The sequence below is a fragment of the Periophthalmus magnuspinnatus genome, chromosome 4 (genome assembly GCF_009829125.3).
Source record: "Periophthalmus magnuspinnatus isolate fPerMag1 chromosome 4, fPerMag1.2.pri, whole genome shotgun sequence".
NCBI classification, from domain to species: domain Eukaryota; kingdom Metazoa; phylum Chordata; class Actinopteri; order Gobiiformes; family Gobiidae; genus Periophthalmus; species Periophthalmus magnuspinnatus.
The window spans coordinates 8439916-8462642 of NC_047129.1; the positions used below are offsets into that span (position 1 = coordinate 8439916).

Here is a 22727-nt window from a genome sequence, read left to right on the forward strand (position 1 = left end):
TTTTGAAAAAAATTTGATAAAAAGTGTACTTGGGGTGAAGAGTGGGCAGTGGCATTTATTACAAAGGGTTCCAACCCAAAGTCGAGGAGAAGGCATTTTACACATTGTTAAATCAATGTGTGCTTTACACCAAGTACACGAAAACCATAAACCATATGAAGTCTAAAACCAAGTCTAAACCCTAAATGAAATAGTTTTACAAATGGCTAACCCAAAAATGTACAAATACATACATTGTTTTGTATCTAAATCTCAAAATTTTGAACAGCAGCGTACCACCAGAAGAAGCCTGCAGACCACAGTTTAAGAACCACTGACCGAGGCGATCCATACCAGGAAGCAATGTATTGTAACCATACAGCAAAAAGCCCCATGTTTATTGCTTTATTTTAATCAAATGTGTGCATTACTGCTTTTTCCTCCAAACTGTTCCATTATCGTGTCTGACACGCCACACACCCACAGAGAGACCAAGCTGCTGAGACTACAGCACAGACTGTGGAGAGTCCCTTTTGCATATGGACGGTTACTCAGTGAGGTGCACTCAGTAAATTTGAACGCACTTCTTCTTCTCCACTCTCAGCCTGTGGCTTTCAAATAAAATCCTCTCGCAGAAACCACAGGGCCGGAGAATGACAGACAGGAAGGCACAGGGGCCTTTGTGAAGATGAATATAAGAGCCAGAGACTTCAGTTGTTGATATATAAGAGTGCTCTGTGAAAATGAAACTTCATCTCAAGGTGAAAACAAAGTAGATCTTTACTCTGAGCAGGGAATCAAATATTTGTCTGAAAATAAAGAACTAATGGTAAATATAATGTATATTGTATGACAAAACTAGCACAAATGAAAGTTGGTAGTTTATTGAATCGATTAACTGGCAGCCTCCACAAACGATCATCTAAAATGTGTTAGTGCTGTACTGCATTTTATAAACTACGGTAGTTTATTATTATAGGTAATAACCATGAAACATCATAGAAAATGGGCAAAAAAGATAAATATTTTAATTTTAGCTTGCATTTTAACATTACGGCCTACATCTTCAAAATCGACTTAGATTTTTTCACTGTGCTGTCTTCAAGACAGATTTTTTACCCTTAAATGTAAGGTGCAGCTTTGTTCTTATAAGGAGATGTTTCTTGGCATGATTTTCTGCTGAATTTGGCAGTTTCCTCTGTACATAAGAGGAAATTAATTTATTTCTCTCTCTTAAAATCTTACAAATCTTGCATTTTCCTTATGGATATTCCCAAAAATTAGGATCATTGTCAGATAGTGCTCACACTGCAGGTAGTTCTTATGGGGTAATAAATGCATCTGCTGCAGCATGTGTGAAACGTTTGATTGAAAACAGCAGGTTATTTTGTTCTTTCAGAGGAGCTGGGGACACTACTGCAGTTCTGAGAGCGAGACAGAGAGAGACAGACAGAGACACAGAGACAGAGAGACAGAGACAGACGGAGACATAGACGGAGAGAGACAGACAGAGACAGAGACATAGAGACAGAGAGACAGAGACAGACAGACAGAGAGAGAGCGAGACAGACAGAGACATAGAGAGACAGAGACATAGAGAGACAGAGAGAGACAGACAGAGACATAGACAGACAGAGAGACAGAGACATAGACAGACAGAGACATAGACAGACAGAGACATAGAGAGAGAGACAGACAGAGAGAGACAGAGACATAGAGAGATAGACAGACAGAGAGAGACAGAGAGAGGGAGACAGACAGAGAGAGACAGAGAGAGAGACAGGGACAGAGAGAGAGACATACAGAGACAAACAGACAGACAGACAGACATAGAGAGACAGACAGAGAGAGAGAGAGAGAGAGACAGACAGAGAAACAGAGACAGACAGAGAGAGAGAGACAGACAGAGACATAGAGAGACAGAGACATAGAGAGACAGAGAGAGAGACAGAGACATAGACAGACAGAGAGACATAGACAGACAGAGACATAGAGAGACAGAGACAGACAAAGACATAGAGAGACAGAGAGAGAGACAGAGACATAGAGAGAGAGAGACAGAGACAGACAGACAGACAGAGAGAGACAAAGACAGAGAGAGGGAGAGAGAGGAGACAGACAGAGAGAGGCAGAGAGACAGACAGAGAGAGACAGAGACAGACAGAGACAGAGAGAGAGACAGGGACAGAGAGAGACATACAGAGACAGACAGAGAGAGAGAGAGACAGAGACAGACAGAGAGAGACAGACAGAGAGAGAGAGACAGACAGAGAGAGACAGAGAGAGACAGAGAAAGAGACAGAGAGAGACAGAAAAAGACAGACAGAGACAAGAGAGAGACAGAGAAAGAGAGAGACAGAGAGAGACAAAGACAGAGATAGCGAGAGACACAGAGAGAGACAGAAAGAGAGAGACAGAAAGAGACAGAGAGAAATAGAGGGAGACAGAGAGAGAGACAGAAAGAGACAGAGAGACCGAGAGAAACAGACAGAGAGAGAGAGAGAGAGGTTTAGGATTTTTACAGCTGCCAAGTCCCTACATTAACAGTGAATTTTAATCTCGATAATGAATGCGAAAAAAGGGACTGATACTGAATATTAGTTGTACAGTAGTAGTATATTTTACAACTACAGTACCGGTAATTTCATTCTTCAAATATATATAAAATCTACTACTGCCACAGTAAATCATCATAATCATCATTCATTTGATTTGGATGATAATTAGTTATCCTGATGAAGCTAAAAATGGTGACAAATTGATACTGCACTGACAGCCAATAATAACATTAATTAAAAAGTATATATTTGATATGTTTTGAGTTTATTTAATTGCGTACTCCATAACCCTTTTATCAAAACTGCTTGTACAGTAAATACATCAATTTCTTGTTGCAAAATGAACCAGCCGTGTAGGACGTAAGCCTCTGCGTCACGCTCAATATTATGACATCGAGCGGTCCCGGCCCTGGTGCATCTCCTATTCAAGATCTGTGGAGCAGGACATGGTAAGAGGACACCCAGAGGAGAGGGTGCTACAAAAGCATTGTGGAAAAACTAGACACAGAAGGCAGATACAGTGAGTTATACTGGAGGTAAACAGTCTTTGTACTACAGTCAGCAAATGTGGCCCGGCAGCAGCAGCGCCTAAACAAAGAGCAAAATAAATGGTGACAAATGAGTAGACCAGGAGACATGTAGAAGAGAGAGGGGAAGAGGTGCAGAGCAGAAATAATAATAGGGACCACTTAAGGCTGTTGACTAAACAGAGACAAGCTGAAAATAACATGTACAGCAACATGCATGAAGATATATGTGTAATAGCAATATAATATCATTATGTCTAAATGTGAAAAGAATAATGTTTAAATGTGCTTTAGTATCATTTACAGTCAGTCAGTGTTGTCAGTGTTGTATGTGTTGTGTAAGCCATGGTTTTAACAAGTCATGAGTTTTTAAGGCTCATTAGTATAGCCATATATCTAGGGCTTTATTTAAATTTAAATTCTTGGTTGACTAAAGACAGGCCCTAGTTAATTGTTTTAACCATTTTATTTAATCAAATAAAACGGAGTGTATACAGATAAGTAATAGTAAATGACATTCTGTGAAAAGGCAGATTGAACTGTCCATTCACTCTCAAATCTCCATCTAACTTTATGCTTTCTCCTTTCTTCTGTTGTGCATATAAATGTTTGTAATCTTAATCATTAATAATAATTAGTTGATAACACATTTTGGCAAGGAAAGACACCAACTGATACCTACAGCCCTAAGATATACAAGTATTGCTGTATTATATATTCATCATCACCTGCTTGTGTATTGCAGTGCAGCTCTAATTGAAAGTGAACGCTCAGCATGTGTGTTTTAGAGCCAGCTGTGACTCAAACACAGTCGAATATTCTCACATTTACAGTGGGGTGAATGATGCAATTTAGGGATATGATGTAACATAATGAGTGACATCAAGAAGGCCCCATGCTGTGAAAGTTGACAAAAGACCAGTGCTCCATCTTTACAGACAAGGCACAACTTTTTACTGAATTGAAGTGGCACAGTATAAAAAAAATCTGCTCAATAGAAAAGCACAGAAATGTAAAAAAAAAATTATATATACATATATATAATTTAAAAAATGGAAAAAAATGTTGCAATGTTAAAATTACAATGTTAAAATGTGTGTACTGATAATGTTGTAAAAAATCCCAAAGTCCTTCCTTCCTGGATGTGCTGCAATTACATCAAAGCTACACATAATGTTCACTTAGGATGACAGAACGGGAATAAGGTGCTATATAGGCATATACATCAGACAATATTGGTTCACATGAAGGTATATGCTACATTAATAAACAGTGTATGTGTTGTAGCGAGCCATATTTCTGTAATAGGAGTTTTAATGGCCTTCATCTAAAATTGTGATAGGTTTCTTCCTTTAAGTGCTTACTGCAGAGCCTATTAGAGCAGGGCTGTCCAGATGATAAGCTATAATTGAAACGTGTCTGCTCTCCTCTGCAATTTCTAAAAGCAACTTAGCCCAAAGCTAAGGTGATTTAACAAGATGGCAGCAGAGTACTGAAGTCAGAATTGGAAAAGCAAACCTACTCCAATACATGCCCGCTCTGTCTTTCAGACCTTTTTTCCATTGCATTTGATTGGTGAGCTAAGCAGGCACACACTTGTGAAATTACCTCGGGTGCACTAGACACGCGCCAGCAAGCAGCAAGCCAGAAAATACAAAAAATGACATCTGCAGCCAACAGCTCCCCTCCACCACAACATGTTCCCAGTGAGCTTCAGAAGAAATCCTACATAGTGAACAACCTTTGATTCACAGGCCTGTTCAATGTGGAGGTCCAAGCTTGCTATAGTCAGCAATTTTAGCCCTGAGAGCAGAGAGAGAAATCCCCAAACACACAGATACAACATCAGTGACTAGGACATAGGGTTGAATAAACTGATACATGTCATTTACAGAATGGGGCAACACAGTCAGTGCAATAATAAGTTACTATACTATAACTACATGCAAAACATTTTATGGTTTGAAAATAATTATTCCCCTGTCATGCCATAATGACAGCTGCTCCATATTGACTGTATATTGTGATCATGACAACGTAATGAATCTCTTTTCTAGTTCAGATCACCACAGACATGACTATTGCATAATAATGTGTGGCACTGAGCATCATAGTAGCTGTCAAAAGACTTCGTATAAGGCTACTTCACATATATGCTCCGGGCTTCCAGTTGTCATAAAGGATTGCCATTTTATGATACACTTGTTTTGCTCAATCACTAGCTCCAGTATCTTTAAGGTGACCCCTGCACATGGAGCCTGTCAGTGACATTTGTCCAGCCAGGTGACCCTAAATATAGACCTGACTTACTCCCTTCATCTGTGGATCATTATTAGCTTCAATGAATTAAGTCAGACCACACATATTACACATACAGTAGCCAACACTTTTACTCCTAAGATTACACAATAATATCTTTGTCCGCAGTGCTTCAGTTTACCTGTTCTTATCCATTAAACCGACGTTAGCTGGTAGCTAGCTAGTAGCAGAGATGAGTCGGGACTTTCTGGTCACAGCATCACAAGTGCAATGGATTCATGGGTGATAAAACTGAATTTGCCACGCATAAAGTGAGTGGGTGAAAAAAACAAAACCAACAATTACCCATATCTCCCGCGTCCATCCCATAGCCGACTCCCATCACTGTGTCCCCATCCTCAGATGCTGCGGCCCCCGAGAGCGGACTCCCTTCCCCGGCCTCCGACAGCCCGACCGCTCCCTCGGCTGCTGCCTCCATTCAGTCTCCCGCAGGAAAAAAAAATAAACTAAGCCCCGCGAAGGAAGGACCCCGCAGTAGTGTTGGATCAACCCGATGGCGAGGAGAAGAGCGTGTCTCCTCGGCTCAGTAGCAGCGGTCAGACGTGTAAATATACGCGAGTTGTCCGTGAGAGTCCCTTCATGTGTGCGGTAGTCCTGAGTCTACTCTGCTCCTGTCAGCTCCACTGCGCTGACTGCTGCTACTGTACTACCCACAGATCTACCATCACCAACCACCACTATTACTGCTGCTGCTGCTGTGCCCTCTGCCGGACACACGATAGAACTGCAGCCTACATATCCATGAGTATGATTTTTTCAGTCACATCCGCGGAAAAATAAACAAACAACCAACAATGCTAAAAGAAGGTATTTGACATATTATTCTATAAACTATGCTGGATACAGGCCTAACGCCTGTGATTAATAGAAGCATTGATAACAAAAAAAATCACACAAATAAGAAAAAATGTAAATAATAAACACATTTAACTTATTAGTGCTTTTTATTTGGAAATTTAGTACTTCTGTCCCTGACAGAGACTCAGATTCAGACAACATTGTGCTCTTCCCAGTGGTTTTGTACGCTGTTTATCAGGTCTGTTCAGTCCAGAAAACTGGATTTTTGAACATCCCTTCATTCATCTGGGCTGGGCACATGTTATATTGACAGGTTCTCTGAGACACAGAAATACAAGGAACACGATGAAAAGAGAAATTATAAGTGAGTCACTACTGATTGGCCATCCATTCAGGTACTCAGGTACTGGGGAAGATCCTTTTCTACCACCTGCAAATCAACATAAAAAACATTCAAATACATTATTAGTGCAATGCAATGCTCCTTCAGTTACTGTGTATGTTTGTTAGTAGTTAATGTTCATCTTAATAATTCTGTTCATTATAGCACTGTAACAATCTTTAGAATTATTGTTCAGTTCAAATGGAAATACATACACTTGGGTCATCCAGGGGCCCATATCGCTTTACCACCTGGCCCTCTCTGTTGATCAAAAACTGAAAACAAAAACATACAGTATTTAATCAACAATTTTTTGTATGCATACCATAATCATAGCCCCTTATAATAGTTATGTAGCCTTATTTTTTTGTTGTGTTTTATTTTTCAGTTCTTACTATTCAACCTCATAGTTTCTTTATTCTATTCATTGCATATTTTGATTTGATTTGTTTTAGAGGTCTATTTTATTCTACTGCTGCTGTTCTCGTACTTTACTTTGCAATTGTAGCTCTGAAATTTCACCATTTTAGAACAAATGTTTTGACTCAATCTCTTTATATTTAATTATGTAAATTGTCTTTAAGTTACACTGAAAAGCTCTATCTATAAATATTACTAATCATAAATAAAGGCGCTCTTATCATGTTTTATAATGTTATAAATAGCAGTTTAACAATTAATTCTTCAACAACCATAGAACAAAACATTTACCTTTGTAAAGTTCCACTTAATGCTGCTGTAGGATTAAAAACATAACAATAATCAGTTTTGTATTAACTTTATCCAAGTTATTTATGTAGTCTGAATTTACTTAATGAACTTACTTTCCCAGGAACCCTTTTCCATTGGGTTGGTCCTTGAGCCACTTCCACAGTGGATGAGCACTGTCACCATTTACATCAATTTTGCTGAACATATCAAACTGAGCATTGTATGACTGAGCAAATTGCTTGATCTGGGCCTCAGTACCCGGCTCCTGTGTACAAATCAAAGGGAAAACAACATCAGAAGATACAAACTTCTCACATTTTCTGTATGTCCGGTTTACGATACATTCACCATCATTACATAGAAGGATTCAAAACGTGATTGATGTGATATTTCTTAAACAAATGACATACAACTTTCAAGGGTGATTGTTTACCTGGTTTCCGAACTGGTTGGAAGGGAAGGCGAGGATGCGCAAACCCCTCTCAGCGTAGCGGGCGTACAAATCCGCAAACTGAGAGTAGTTCACTGGGGTTTTTCCTCATTTAGAGGCAACGTTAGTGATGATGACAACATTACCCCTGACAAAACAAACACATACATCTGATAAGAAGGTGGATAGGACATTTAGTATTTGATTAGTGAGGCTAAAGTTTACCTATATTTTTCCAGAGACACTAAGTTGCCATCAATATCTGTGGCTGTGAAGTTGTAAATTGATGTAGCCCTCTGCCAGTCCTCTGTTGGTGCAGACTAAAAAGAAACACACAAAATATAAATATTCAACAAATCACTTCAAAAGGCAAACTCTGAATAAATTAATTTTACCAGCAGTTTATCTAAACCTTTAAATTACACATATGCATTTAACCAAATCTGTTTTCAACAACCCGAGTAATCAAGCTTCTTCATGCTATTCAAATCTCTTACCATTGTCTGCAGCAAAACAGAGAAAAAGATTGCAGACCCTAAGAGATGCATACTGGCCTTCAGTAAGGTCCCCTGAAGGCAGTAAACGACCACAACTCCCTTACTAACAGATTGACAAGCCCAGTTCTGCTCCGGGACTAGACTGGGGCTCTTATTGAAGTGGTTCAGCCCATAATATTGAGAGGCGGTCCCACACATGTACTTAGTCCACAGTCCACCACAATACCACTTACTGTTGAGTCACTGTAAATGAGAATAGGATCACTCTGTTTCCAGGGCAAAGGACAAGTCTGAAGAAATACATAATCTCTTACATAAAGAGATTACTATTACAGAGGCAATACACAATGAGCTCAGATGTAAATCTGAATTCTGCAGTTGAGAACACATTCACAATTCAAACATAGTTAAGCCTGTTTACAGATGCATAAATTCCACACTTGTGCTGTGTGTTTTGACCATAGGTTCTGACATATTATTTAGGCCTACGTCAGATAATGTCATACGTTGTTGTTTAAAATTCGTTCATGCTCATTTGAGCTTTTATTCATTTTATGTAACCTTTATTTATCCGTGTAGGGCAAATACCAATTCACATTTACAACGATGATGCATTGAAGTCACATATGGCTGTGGTACAGCCTACAGATTACCAATGAGGACAGAGTGTGTTGATGAGCAATAATACATGACATAGTTTGTGTAAACTGACAATTAGCACTAAAAAGGTTCAACACATGCATGCGCTTAGTTAAGCACGTATCATGTCCCTGCCTTCAGATGATAAGATGAGCAGCAAATATGGTCAGTGAGGTCATAACAGGGAAACAAATAAGAAACATCCATCCACCAGATGTCACGACCCGCACTGAGCCTCATGCACGGATTTGTACCATTTGGTTGTTACAGTCACAGTTCTATCTCACTTAACACACTCATATGGGCTATACGCCTTCAAAAGCAGCTACATCGAGTTGAATAAATAAACATACTATACAATTGATATACAAGCTACACGAAATAAGAAATTGTACTTTTCTACATTACCGTTGTGGCTAATACAAAGTACAGTACCATGGCCAGTAGCGCTCCACACACCGTCACCACGCCAAATGCTAAAATAACACAAAAAGGCCTCATTTTTATAAGAAAGAGGCCACTTTTGATCTAATCAATAACAAGCATGTCGCCACACCTCCGCCCTCGCGGATCACTGTTGTGAAACATAAACAACTCCCTCATTATGACGTCATCACAACGCGACAACGGACTAACCAAGGCGTGCGTCGCTCTCTGTTTTAGCAAAAGCTAAAAAATATAAGATTTAATCTATATTATTTAAATAATACATTTGTGGAAATATGGATGACGAAGAGGAGACCTACAGACTGTGGAAGATTCGTAAAACTATCATGCAGGTGATATACAAACAATTGTTTCCAATGTTTCGCTTCGCTTTGTTTTATTAGCTTAGCATTTTACTCTGATGATGTACATAGAAATGTGTCTTTTTATTACGCATTTAAGTTCAGGTCATAATTTATTTCGCCAACTACAATTTTAATAACATGCACCACTTCTCGTCTTTGTTTCTGTGTAGCTCTGTCACGACAGAGGGTACCTGGTGACACAAGACGAATTGGACCAAACCTTGGATGAATTCAAGAGTCAGTTTGGAGACAAACCCAGTGAGGGTCGCCCCAGGCGGACAGACCTCACGGTGCTGGTGGCCCACAACGACGATCCCACAGACCAAATGTTTGTTTTCTTTCCTGGTAGGTCTATGTATCCACTGCGGGGATCGTAAATACGCTCCAAAATCATAATGCATCTAACATGCTTTTCTAATTAATTTCCAGAGGAACCTAAGGTCGGAATCAAAACTATAAAGATGTATTGCCAGAGGATGCAGGAAGAAAATATCACACGCGCTATAATAGTCGTTCAGATGGGTATGACACCATCTGCAAAACAGGTATGTGACTTACAATTACAATTTTACGATTTTATGATCTGTAAATTGTTAAAAAAAATGTTTATCATAAATGCATTTAATTCTTCAGTCTTTAGTGGACATGGCCCCTAAGTATATACTTGAGCAGTTTTTACAACAAGAACTGCTTATTAATATCACAGAGCATGAGGTGAGCAACACACCAATATACGAATTTACCTGTGTATAAATGACATTTATGCTGAATTTGAAATTCCGTGTATGTAATACATTTGCTGTGTTTCAGCTTGTCCCAGAACACATTGTAATGACAAAAGAGGAAGTGACTGAACTCCTGGCAAGATAGTATCCTTTATGAAAAAAATCTTGGATAAAGGTTGTCACATCTGTGTTTTGTTATCCTTAATTTTTTTCCTTCAGTAAATTAAAGGAAAGTCAGTTACCTAGGATTCAGGCTGGGGACCCTGTTGCACGTTACTTTGGTCTAAAAAGAGGACAGGCAAGTATTTTTTCTCAAATTGTGTTGCAAGTTGTTAAACATAATTGTAATTCTGCACTTTCTGCCTACTCAAAAGTTAAATATTATTGCTCTTTTGGACTTCAGGTAGTAAAGATTATCCGGCCCAGTGAGACGGCTGGAAGGTACATCACATATAGACTGGTTCAGTGAGGTATGTCACTAGTTACTACAGGAATAACTTGTTAAATCAATTGTCCTTTTGTATTTGAACTAACTTTTATTATCCATCATCTAGAAGGATTAAAGGATGTCAAAGTGATGCATCTGAAGGAGTAATTTGTGTTTTGTTGTAAGCATTTTTAAGAATTTTATAAATAAAAACAAAAGTGTTTACCAGTTGCCTATTCATGCATCTGAAACATTAAGCATACAATTAGAACACATACTATATGAATTACAGTAAATGACAAAATATAAAAACATTTTGAAGGGAGTAGTGAGCTTACTTTTTTCCTTCTGGGAGCCATGCCAGTCGAACTAGGACACACTAAGCATCATGTTTGCTTTATTTGAATGCATGAGGCTGGTAAGTTCCAAATTTAGTGAATGCAAAATAGTCCTTCCTCATGGCAACACAACCCCATTCTCCATTTCATAAAAAAGCTCTGGGTTTAATCTAGGTTTTATTAAAATGAATGAACAAGAAATTATTACAGCAAACAATAGAAAAATATTACAATTTAAGTGCTGAGGAAATCCAGCACCTCAAATGCACAAACGCTTGGAACTTCTGCCTTCCTCACCTACCAGTCTCAAAAGCAAAATTATAAACTTTGTGGATTAAAACATTTCCCTATCATTCAAATATGAAGTCAACAATGCATAAATCTTACAGCCTAACAGACACACATGCATAAAATATAAAAACAAATTTGTCTCTTTAGAAAATGCTTCAGCTCATTCACACAATTTTTCCATAATTTCACACAAACTCAGGCTCGCTGTCCCTGTTCCTTGTAAGGGGTAACTTTTTCCCACAAAGGGGTGCCAGAGGTAGCCCTGACAGGGTTACAACAGGGGAGCAGGGATAGTTGTTGTTTTGATTCAGGTTGAGATCAGCCAAAGAGGTGCCAACTCCTCCCACAGTTGGGGCATCATCTTCTGGGGGAGAACAACTGGGTGGAATTGGTGCCTCTTCACATTTAGGACAGTCGTCTTCTGGTTCAGCGTCTGTGTGAGAAGCAGAAACACTGGACATGTCTAAACTGTCCCGAAAGCTGAGTTGGTCCTCGTCCAGACTGGCTTCACTCTCCTGTTTGACCAGAGTCCGGGTCAGAGTCACCTGGGTGTCCTCCTCCTCCAGCTCCGAGTCTGAGAGCTGCTCATTGGAGCCAAGCGATCCTAAAGAACTACCTTGAAAATCAGAGAAAATGTTAGTGTTAAATGGAACAAACTATTCATCCTGTACGTAAGAACTAAATAGTTAGTTTCTGTAACTTGTCACTACAGCCAATACAGAGTGAAAGAAATGAACTTACTGCACCCCTCCTCTGTTTTAACTTTTTCTTCTATCCCTTTCTCCTCTCCCACCTTGTCCTCTTCATCAGGGGAGCTTATAGACTTCTCATCCATCGTGGTGCTCTAAATAAGGAAAATTAAGCAAAATAAATTTTCACGGCTGACAATGATCTAGCAACTGACAAACCAAGGTACCATAATGTAACTGCAAAATATAGGATATGTAAACACGTTTCCTACCTGTTGAACTGATATGGAGGCAGAATGCCCATTTCTGTTTGACAGTTTTGACTGAAAAATGGTTGAATAGAACACAATGAGAGCCTCCACGATGCGGGCCTGATGTGGATAGTCCACCAGAGAGGACAGAGAGATTGTGGCGCCGGTGGGACGTGGGCGCATCAAGGATGGTCCAAAAACTATACCCAAGTTACTAGGACTCATCTTATTATCATCCTCCAGCTCTGCAATCCTGAAAGGAATTCAAATAATAAATATGTACACTATTGTTGTTGTCTTCTAATACAATTTTTTACTGGATTCTCTGATTTCGTCTGCCAACTGTGTCTGTTATAATAAAATAATATATCATGAATGAATTTCAATCTTAACATTTGTGTGGGATTATGTGCTATTTCTCCATTGTGATGCCAATACTTTTTTTATATATATATATATAGCGGGTTCTACATACTCATGACCATAATGGGATTACCAGGAGATGAACAAATGTATGAATCGTGGTACTAACCGTCTGAGGTGTCGTATGATGTAGCGAAGTGTAGCGATGTTGGCCTTAGGCAGCTCCTTCAGAAGCTCCTTCAGTTTTTCAATGAGGTTTAAGATCTCAGGGTCAGTGTCTGGGCCAAGGTCGACCAGCTCAGGACCTTTTCCAACAGAGGAACCACAGGACTCCTCCGCTTCTGTGGCATCATCACTGTGCAGGCTCTCCTTCGCCAGTCCCATCAAGTGGTTATACAGGTGGAACGGCATGATAGGCTCTGGCAACTGGGGACATGTGCACATATCAGGCCAATTTAATTTTTTTCAAACTTGCCTCCTGCGTTATTTAGCTTGGAGACATGATGTCAGGGCGTTATATAATATTTATGAGGAGGTGAATAAATGATTTGTCCATTTCTTTAAAACTGTATATTAAGTGAACACTTGCGTAGTAAGCGACAATATTTACAAAACATTTGGCTAATTTACATGTCCTTAATCGGTAAAAAGTTGGTTGGTAATCTGTTTACAATATACTGTTCATATGGTTAAAATGTTAAGTAAATGTCAGAAGCTTATAGCACACACCTGTCTAAGGTAAAGTTTCAACACGTTGCTGATGTCATGAGGAGAGCACTGGGACAGCTCCACCAGCTCTTTGCCATTCTCAAATGCCTGACAAAGCTTCTCCACACGGGTCTTGACTCCATTCACTCTGTAGATGCCCTGTAAAATAAACACACAAAGTTAAGTATTCTAAATAACAGCATGTAGAATATGCTAACCTGTCCACTCACCTTCATTTTAAGTGCCCTTCTCTCGATCTCTGAGATACATTTTGTGATGATGAAGGGGATGCTGTCACTGGCACAGCTGGCCACCTGAGAGAACTCCCTCCCAAACAGCTGCAGACGGCCCTGCAGTTTCTTATGACCGCATTGAATTGCCAAAGTCTCCAGACAGCGCTTGTGACAGGCCAAGAAACACTAGGAGCAGTGATATAAAAGTGATTCAATACATATTTATAAACAAAATTCACCCAGTCTTTCAACTGACTGACCTCCTCACACTCGGCCCCCTGGAAATACACATAACTGTCACATTCACGGCACTTCGATGGAGTCCTGAGTTTCCTGAGTTTGTGTGTCTGAGCAGCTTTAGACAAACCAATGTTACGAAAGGGTCTGGTAGAGACAACCACGTCAGGATCCATACCATTCATATCTGACAAAAACAGAAAAATACCAGGAATTTAATTCAACTTCAATATATATTATATTATACTTCAATATATAATGTATGATTATTCTGTCTATAATATGATACATGTATAATATAAGCATAAAAAACTCACTTGAAGATTCAAATGAAGCTACATTTCTATCTTTTTCATCCACATCTTCATTGGATGAGACCGTGCAAGTAGAGGATGTTCGGGGTAGTTTACAAATGTCACCTTTACAAGAAAAGAATCTTAAATTATTATTTTGTTCTACACTTTTTTAATTAATAGAAGAATTCGCTAACCTGTGCTAGCTGTCGGAGAGTCCAGACCTTCTCCTCCGACACTGTCGTCACTTACTGTTGAGCCCCAGGATTTGTGTCCCTGTCCTAAAGCAAAATGTAAAGTCAAGCCCTTAAGTATACCATAAAACAACCTACATTTAAACGTTTATCCAATAATAACCTTCAACAGTACAGTTATTTGCCATTATGAAAACCAAATAATGAACAAATAATTATTACTGGACTGACTCTTTCTCTGTGCCTCAGTCTCTTTGTCCTGTTGAGTAGCTGGACTCTCGGAGTGACTCGGAGGCTCTGTGTTGAAACTGTCATTTCTCGGCCTATGGCCAGGACTGCCATAAATAAGATGTAAGGTATCAATACATTTAAAAAAAAGATACAAATTGACAAGTATACAGTTTTAAAGGTATATTACTGTGAGGAGGCGCTGGGGGAGTAGGTCTCAAATGTGTAGAGGACAGGGGGCTGCTCAGGCAGCTGCAGGTCTTTGACATGAGCAGCATACTGCTGTCCCGGGTCATACAGTTTACTGCTCTCACACAGAGTCTGGTAGTGCACTGGCAGAACCACTGTCTGCATGTGCATCAGCTGGTAATATGAGATTGTCGCCTGAAATAATAATTAAACATTAAAAAGAGTTTCAACTTCTTTTATCACACATATTACATAAACATGACTAACTAATATTAGATCAAAATATTCTAACCAACTGTAGAAGCCTATAGGACCAAACCATGAACATTATGTTTAATCATCATATTAGTTACATATTAGGTCACTGTAATGTTGTGTGTCTTTCTGACCGATCGCAGTGTCTGGTCACTCTGCTTGATGACGTCCTGCAGTTGTCGGAGCACAGTGACTTTAGTGTGCTCCAGCTCCAGTCTTTGGGTTGTGGCATCTGCGATACATGTCCGGTACGTGGCCTCTGCTTCATCAGTCTGGACACATGCAATAAAACTTCAGATATAGAACACATCATCACTAACATGGTGTACATGCTATATGTTGAACCCCAATGTGAAGAGGGTGTAAGAAATTATATTTCCTTTAACCGAGATAAGCCTCAGATGACTCTACAGTGTTACTGCTTTCACAATTCAACCTAAAACACAACAAATGAAATTTTCTAGAAGTATTTATCATAACATGTCTGGTGCTGATAAGGACCTTGTTGCGAGCCTCCTCCTCCAAGCGTTTCTTCTTCTCCACAGTTTTGGCGGTAGACCCTGCTCCCTCCTCTTCGGCTCGACTGGCTGCTGCTTTTGCCTTTTCATATTCTTCACAGCGAGCTGTGTAAGACTGCTTTGCCTTCCTCAAGTTCACCTCACACTCCAACTACTCATAAAAACAACACAATCAGAACTGATAAGGATAAGAGTGGAAGAATTTGGGAAAAGCTTTTGGAATTCAAGGTTTTTTTTGGGGTTTTTTTTGGACTTAATTCAGCAATATTTTTTTTTTTAATGCCCATTTAACCTTAGTTTTAATCACTTTATCTTATAATACAACCTTCAAGCTCACAGTGGAGGCAAACTGAGGTAGGTAAAGGTAAATACACATGACTTATACCAATTTTCTTTTAGCTCGGATCCACTGCTCCTTGATGTCCTTTCTTTTCTTCTCATGTTCTTGCTTACGTTGCATCAAGGGCTGTGTGGATAACAAACAGGTATGCCTTTAGTGACATATTAAAATATTGACATTAACATAGTAAAGTGAAGTGGTTAAAATAACACACAAAACAATATTTAGTAAAACACCTGTATGAAAGTCTGGCTGTGCAGAGTGGTGTTGGCCTGCTGCAGTCCCACACTCTGCTCCTGGTCCTGCTCCAATGCCAATGAGTAGATGGAGAACAGAGGCATGTGTGGCTGCAGGAAAAGGCAGTGAATGCATTTAATTTATTGGGAAGGACAGTAAGTAATGTGAAATGGGGGTGAAAAACAGGAAAGGACATTCAGAAGTCTGGAACTGATCTCATAATGTAGCCTGTGTAGCAACCCAACCTCTTGGCCAATGTGCAACAAATGCAGGTACATATTAGATATGTTACAAAAACAATATTTACATGTGTGATGCTGTGTTTGCAGGACTGGTATAATTTCTGGAGACCTTTTGCAAACTCCATTTCTGGGAAAGCAAAGCACAGTTAAACAAGACTAAAATACATTATCAAAGAAATAAGTTGACTATTATTTTGTTATTCTTACCAAGCGAAGTCCTCTTCTCCACATAACTGATCAGGTCCTTCATGTATTTGGAGATGGTTTTGGCGTAGAGCAGAGCAGAGTCCACCCCTCCCTCACTGCGCTGGAGGATCACATCCACCTCCTCCACCCGGCCTACACACATTCAAGTCATTCAGTGCACATGCACATTTGCTTTCACTTTATCAAATGTCTTTTATGATTCTAATGTAAACAACATCACAAAACTGTTACCCTTGTAACAAATGATACATATTTATTAAGAACAGATGTGGACTGTTTTTATTCTCAGCATCAGAAAGTCTATAATCTAATAGCAAGCATAATGTTGTTTAAGTTCATTATGTTGATTTGTGAGTATGGTGTGCACTGTGCATACCCATGTCTTGTAGATCCCCCCTGAACTGACCACCTTCTCCTTGGCCAGTTGTAGCATACAGGTTTTCCATTGACTACAAAGGGGAGCAATCATAAATACACTTTATGTTTAATTAGACATAAGGATGATAAAGATTGTTAGAGCTGCTTTGAAAGTCTCACCCTGCTCTTCTCTGTGGGCAGCAGTGAGAGCAGTGTGCTGCTGTCCACCTCTCCCATGAGCAGTTCAGACACACTGGAGAAGACATGACAGTTTATGCCATTTAACAACGGCATTAAGTGGAGCACAGACATCATACCAAATAAAATTTAAGTGTAACCCAGAAAATATACAAGTAAGTCTTCTTTAATGTTAAAAGTCTTCTGATTCTGATGTTGTCGTGATTAAGATGTGTACCCCATGCATGTGTTTTTTTTTAGTCTACTGTAATTACAAGAAAAGGACAAGACAACAACCAAATGTTACAAAGACAAAAAAAAGACCAAAACCTATAAATAATGAACATACATATTTTCAGAAAACTCTACTAATGTGTTTTTAGCCTAAAACATTGTAACTTTTGACTTTTGCTATAAACGTAAATGTGTAAATGTATTGAAGTGAGTAGTAGAGAGACTAGGAGGAAACAGACATGTCAGGCAGATTTCAACTGTCTCGGCCAACTCACTTCCTCTAAACCCTTTGACTGACGTTTTCACCTAAAATGGCACACATTATACACATGTCTACAAACAGCAATTTTGCAGTCAAGTTGGGTATTTTAACATTTTAACATAACATTTTATAGGTTAGTTACTATCAAGGAAATAAGAACAGGACACAATATGAGATAAGCTAAGACCATATATATCATATGTTAACATATATGTTAAGGATGTCATCATGCCTGTAATAGCATAAAATAACTAGTTCAGATTGTGTTTGCCAAAGTTTTTTTAGATTTAGTTTAGTAAAGCTTACAGTGTGTTGCAGTTTTGGTTTTGTGTCACAATGTGTAGATCAAAACCCACTTCCTGTTTTCAGCTCTGCCTCATGCAAATGTGTCACCATCATCACTATACTTCTCTCTGCTGTTCCCAACAACGGGCCACACCGTATACACTGACTACCTGATTTTTGTGGTTGTAAAACACTTAACATACATTTGGTCATCAGTTACCTGTTCAGTACATTTAGAATTTCAAAATACAGGTGAAAAACATTTGAAAATCCTATTGAAGATGTGTCAAGAAAAATAAATGTTATACTTACTTGCTGCTAAAGGCAACTGCAATCGTCTCGATGGCTTTCTCAAACTCCATTTTGTCTGCTTCATTAGGCGCCTCATAGTGAAAACCTAAGAATTAGACCCAGGCTTGAATTTAGCGTAATTCAGTAGACTTTTTTCTTCAATGATGTATTAAAGTACGCAAAGGGGGAAAGTTCTCAGCAGTTAACCTCATATACCCCCATTTTCGTCACCCTGTTTTTTTCCCCCCTTTTTTGCACTGCTGTTGAAAAATCATGGTTCAGAGCAGTTCATTTGCAATTTATCAAGAGGGAATTAACAGCATTTAATGGAGATGCAACACAAATCCAAAAATAAAATCATACATTGCATCAATACTTTTGCACTAGTTCATTAGACAGACCTTTGACTTTGGATATGAGCTTGCCGGCAGCAGTGAGAATCTCCACAGTGTTGAGCAGAGGGTACGTGTTAATGACCTGTCGCAGCACTCGGAGCACCTCTCCCAAACACTCGTGAGCAACAGGACGCTGGCACTCCTTACCTACAAACAGAAACAGTGGGGAACCCATTCAACCATTAATACATAGTGCCGTTGCCATGAAAGTGTTACGATTCTCAGAATTTCAATTACACCTTTGTATGAATCAAAATTAAGTATTTGAAAGTACATTTATGAATTACCCAAATGTTTAGAGTTAAACATTAGTTTCAATGAATAACTACTACTGTGAAAAAACAGGTACTTTCTGCAGGATATGTCCTTATATCTGTGATAAAAAAGCCAAAGACGCATGGTGCATGACTGAACCTCTTCATGATTAGATCTAGTGCTTATGGGACAGCGGTCAGCTTGACCTACTCCATCTCAATCTGACTGTAAATGTGTGTCTGCGTCACAAAAGTGTCCACACAGCATGAACTCAAAGTCCAGACTGACCGGACCACAGCGCCAGGAGGAAGTGGCTATTTTTAAGGTTCAAGCCATGGATTTATTTGAGATGGTGCAATTTCACTGGCATATGTCCCTACAGCAGTATTTTTGCACATATCAGTGGTTAGGAGAGTGTTAGTGGGTCTAATGTGAAAAAGGGTTTGATCATTTAAAATATATTTTAATAAAAGTAGTGGCAGAAACATTTATCATAAAATAGTACCAATTATAAAGAAAACATTGTTACTCCAGATTGCTTGAGACAGACTGAGAGGAGGAGGAAGTGTGGACAAAGCCACTCTGTCAAAGGCTATCCATCACAGCTTCCTGTTTAGCTCTCATACAGGGAGTAGACAGATTAGGTACAGAAAAATATTTTTTAAGAGGCAATTTTTCCTTTGTGATTAGATTCAGACTTAGCACTGTTTTTTTAAATCAATACTGCCAGCTTCATTCTCACACTTTAATAGACAGAGCTCTCTTTCTCTTTTTTCCAAAGACAGCATGTGTGGGTGCTCCGTAAACTCTTTAGGACTTTCGCAGACTTATTATTACCCATTTTCCGTCATACACAGACAGTGGCGTGTCAGATGCCCTTGTCAAACTAAATAGGGAAGAGGGAGGCTAAACACTATTGTTCTGATCATTGGCAAACATGCGGTGTTTTGTAGAGGAATTTTTAACTGTGTAAGTAGTGTCATGCAATCACTAATAAGACTAGAAAGCAACAAGCAATGTATCAATCAATGTATCAATCAACTTCAAAGCAAACTGTTGACTACAATTCATGCAATGAAGTACTCAAGATGGCGCTTCTATGATCACCCACTGAAGCATTTGATGAACAGAGATCTTGCCTTCTTGCCTTTCTCTTGTGTCCTGTAATGTGGTTTGCTTCACTATAAATCTTAAAATGCACTTATTGGAAAGTGTTTTGAAGGGTTTGGGTTTATGATCGTTTCTCAATAATATGGGAGCTTGAAATGGACACAGTTTCACTCCTACAACTGAAATGTTCATATGTATGATAAATTATTTATTGTTAAATAAAATAATTTGATTATTTGACTTATTATGATTTATTCTACTGATAACACAACTTTTGTAATAGAATAGACTTATATTTTACTGCAAAAGCCCTACACAAAAAAATTAACGCAAATAAACAAAAACATGGACTCCATATCAATGACTGTGTATTAAAAAAAGAAATGTATAATTGGACACTGACTTACCTTCAACCATCACCACATCCTTCAGTTTCTCCACAGCCTCAGCAAAGCGTGCTACGTCACGGAGCAGAGCTGGGATGTCCTCCACTTCCAGCGCTGTGCTCTCAGGGCTCTCGACAGGTGCAGTGGGGGTCAGTGCACCCTTTGCCTGCCCCCGAGTGAACACCCATGACTGCAGGGGAAAACCTGAAGGCCACATTATTTTGATATTATAATACAGAGGAATTAGGCTTTCTGTATACATAAGGAAAGTAGCTTTAACATTTTTTCATATTTTATTTCAGCATTTACACATGTGCTACACAAATATATTTTGTATTCACACATTGTTTCCATTCAAATTGAACAAGGCACATTCCAATAGCAGTTAATGTATGACACTGTCATTACTACATTTACATCTAGTTCTTGCATTTGTTGTAGGCCATTTACTTAGGGATTGGATATTGGTCCATTGTTGATGCTAACCTGCTGCACTTGCATGCCTGCTGAGTGAAGTGGGCCTCCGCAGTGTGCCCGCAGGAGAGGGGCAGCTCATTCCCTGCATCTTACTGTGCTGGACACTGGGGGTCCCGGGACAGGACATGGAGGGGTCCAACAGGCCTGCAGTGTTTGGGGTGAGATTGGAGGAAGGTGCACTGGAAGAGAGAGCGATGTCCCCGGCATCTTTACGAGGTTGCTCCTGGAGAATGGATAGCTAGAAAGGACAGAAAAAAGAATGAATCAAATGTTTTCCTTCTGGTGTCACCATAGAAAAATAAATAGCATTTTGTTTACCTACATCAAGCCAAGGAATACACAACTTTTTCAGTTCCAAGAACAATATTAATATTTTTTCTTATAGTACAGTGAGACAATGGCCAACGCATTAGAAACTATTACAGTATTTGATTGCCCTAATCCTCACTCATTATCCAATGGAAATCAATAACTTCTGGGATACTAAATACCCCATACCGGTGTGCACATGCCTCTCATGATGCAAACCTCTCAAACTATTCACTGGTTTGTGATGTTTTTTTTGTTGGATTTGACACAATGAAACAAATTGATGTATGATGAACTAAAACACAGATATTGATGATGTTGGTAAATACATGTCAGGAGAACTTTCACAAGATCCTGTATTTCGTTTTGCAACACTTCCTGACTCCATGCAGCTGAAGGGTGGGGTGAACCAAATGGTGTCAAACAGCACATAATGCTATTAATATTTGAGAGCACTTTTTTATATTTACAAATCTTAGTTACTTACAGATGTAAAGTAAATGGATAATGAAATCTAATTATTACATAAATACCTATATAGGCCCATTTTGTTCATTTGATAGCGCCTGTTTTAATTTCAACCATGAAAAGGCCCTTTCTGGTTACAGTAAACACATAAACAAGAGTAGATGTGGACATACCTGTTTGAGCCATGCACCGTGCTTGTTAGGCAGTATGTCCAGTTTTTCTTTGCCTTTAGGTTCACTTTTCTTAACTCTCTGTCCAGTAGAGTAAGGGTTGTAACTTTTCCCCCCTCGCTTCAACATAACTCCACCAGATCTACTGCTCTGCCCCCATGATAAACCCAAGCACTGTTCAGTTCAAAGCCAAATAGACCTCTACTGCCTCTTTCTCAGTGCCACCCAGGCACTTCCTATAATGATTGTGTAGATAATCTGGTTAACAGAAAACCACTGGAAGGAACTTTGCCAATCTATAGCCTACTATTACCAAAGAAACCAAAGTGAAAAGGCTCTCCCACAGACTGCAGCAGTAAGCCCCTGTCTGCCGTATGTCCATCAGGTGGTCATCTGAGAGGGGCAGTGCGCAGCGGCAGAAAACAGAAGTGATGCTGTACTCACGGATGGGGCGCTGCTCTGTGGCCCGGGGCTTCCTGCTCTGCTCCTCTTCGTGATGGATGGCGTCTTGATGAGTTCACGCTTCTTTCTTGTGAACATCTTGAGCGTGCCTTTGCCGTCCATACCGACTTCTTTAAGTTTCAGGTACAGCCCCCCCACCCACCCCCCGACTCGCCACTTGTGCACCGGTGTGCCGTTTACGCCCTGCAGGACCTCGGGGCCACTAGGATCGACCTTCAGCCAAGACAACCTGTATGTCTTCCTCTCCTCGTCGCACATTGAGCCGCGCAGACTCAGTTACAGAGAGAGAGCGCTCACCACAAACCGTCTGCTGGCATCCGCTCAGAGCTGATTGATCAACAAGGCGCGGAGAGGCGCAGGGGAAACCTTTATGACTGATGTCGCCAAAACACTTATTTATCTTTTTGGGGGATTCACTTTCTCCTGTGGCAGAGCAGTAAAATACCATAGTGTAAAGTGACAGTAATCAGTGAGTCCTGTCGCACGTGTGACA

General features: G+C 39.6%; 4 protein-coding genes across 10 annotated transcripts in view; 1 reads left to right on the forward strand and 3 right to left on the reverse strand.

Annotated features, from left to right (window-relative positions):
* Positions 1–22727, reverse strand: part of LOC117369516 (phosphatidylinositol 4-phosphate 5-kinase type-1 gamma) — a 75142-nt gene that overhangs the window by 33068 nt on the left and 19347 nt on the right. For 3 of the 4 annotated variants that reach the window (XM_033965348.2, XM_033965347.2, XM_055221474.1), the window contains exon 1: positions 5669–6050. The exons of the other annotated variant lie outside the window; for it this stretch is intronic. In XM_033965348.2, the coding sequence (XP_033821239.1) occupies positions 5669–5801 (133 nt within the window). In that variant the 5' untranslated portion in view covers positions 5802–6050. Of the gene's footprint in view, positions 1–5668; positions 6051–22727 lie in introns of those variants that run through there. 4 annotated transcript variants of the gene reach the window in all.
* Positions 6309–9462, reverse strand: gpx4a (glutathione peroxidase 4a). Of its 3 annotated transcripts, none has more exons than XM_033964993.2 (7): positions 9276–9462; positions 7930–8024; positions 7708–7852; positions 7388–7539; positions 7275–7299; positions 6779–6838; positions 6309–6611 (listed from the first exon to the last, which is right to left on the reverse strand). In XM_033964993.2, exons 1-7 carry the CDS (start codon positions 9339–9341, stop codon positions 6573–6575), a joined length of 582 nt encoding a protein of 193 aa, XP_033820884.1. In that variant the 5' UTR covers positions 9342–9462; the 3' UTR covers positions 6309–6572. The 3 variants fall into 3 exon arrangements, with proteins under 3 accessions (XP_033820884.1, XP_033820882.1, XP_033820881.1); XM_033964991.2 differs by having other exon boundaries at positions 9249–9416; XM_033964990.2 differs by lacking the exon at positions 9276–9462 and adding an exon at positions 8202–8374.
* On the forward strand, positions 9450–10869 carry polr2eb (RNA polymerase II, I and III subunit E, b). Its single transcript, XM_055221476.1, has 7 exons — positions 9450–9619; positions 9802–9976; positions 10061–10176; positions 10265–10345; positions 10442–10500; positions 10576–10658; positions 10764–10869. Exons 1-7 carry the CDS (start codon positions 9563–9565, stop codon positions 10823–10825), a joined length of 633 nt encoding a protein of 210 aa, XP_055077451.1. The 5' UTR covers positions 9450–9562; the 3' UTR covers positions 10826–10869.
* Positions 11282–22504, reverse strand: arhgap45b (Rho GTPase activating protein 45b). 2 transcript variants are annotated; one of them, XM_033964725.2, is made up of 24 exons: positions 22217–22504; positions 20835–21063; positions 20370–20552; positions 18604–18744; positions 18224–18308; positions 17134–17206; positions 16973–17045; positions 16597–16728; positions 16455–16516; positions 16147–16257; positions 15956–16036; positions 15554–15721; positions 15187–15324; positions 14799–14992; positions 14612–14715; positions 14384–14467; positions 14211–14312; positions 13917–14080; positions 13654–13842; positions 13445–13582; positions 12885–13141; positions 12374–12605; positions 12154–12256; positions 11282–12028 (listed from the first exon to the last, which is right to left on the reverse strand). In XM_033964725.2, exons 1-24 carry the CDS (start codon positions 22490–22492, stop codon positions 11598–11600), a joined length of 3750 nt encoding a protein of 1249 aa, XP_033820616.2. In that variant the 5' UTR covers positions 22493–22504; the 3' UTR covers positions 11282–11597. The 2 variants fall into 2 exon arrangements, with proteins under 2 accessions (XP_033820616.2, XP_033820617.1); XM_033964726.2 differs by lacking the exon at positions 22217–22504 and adding an exon at positions 21776–22167.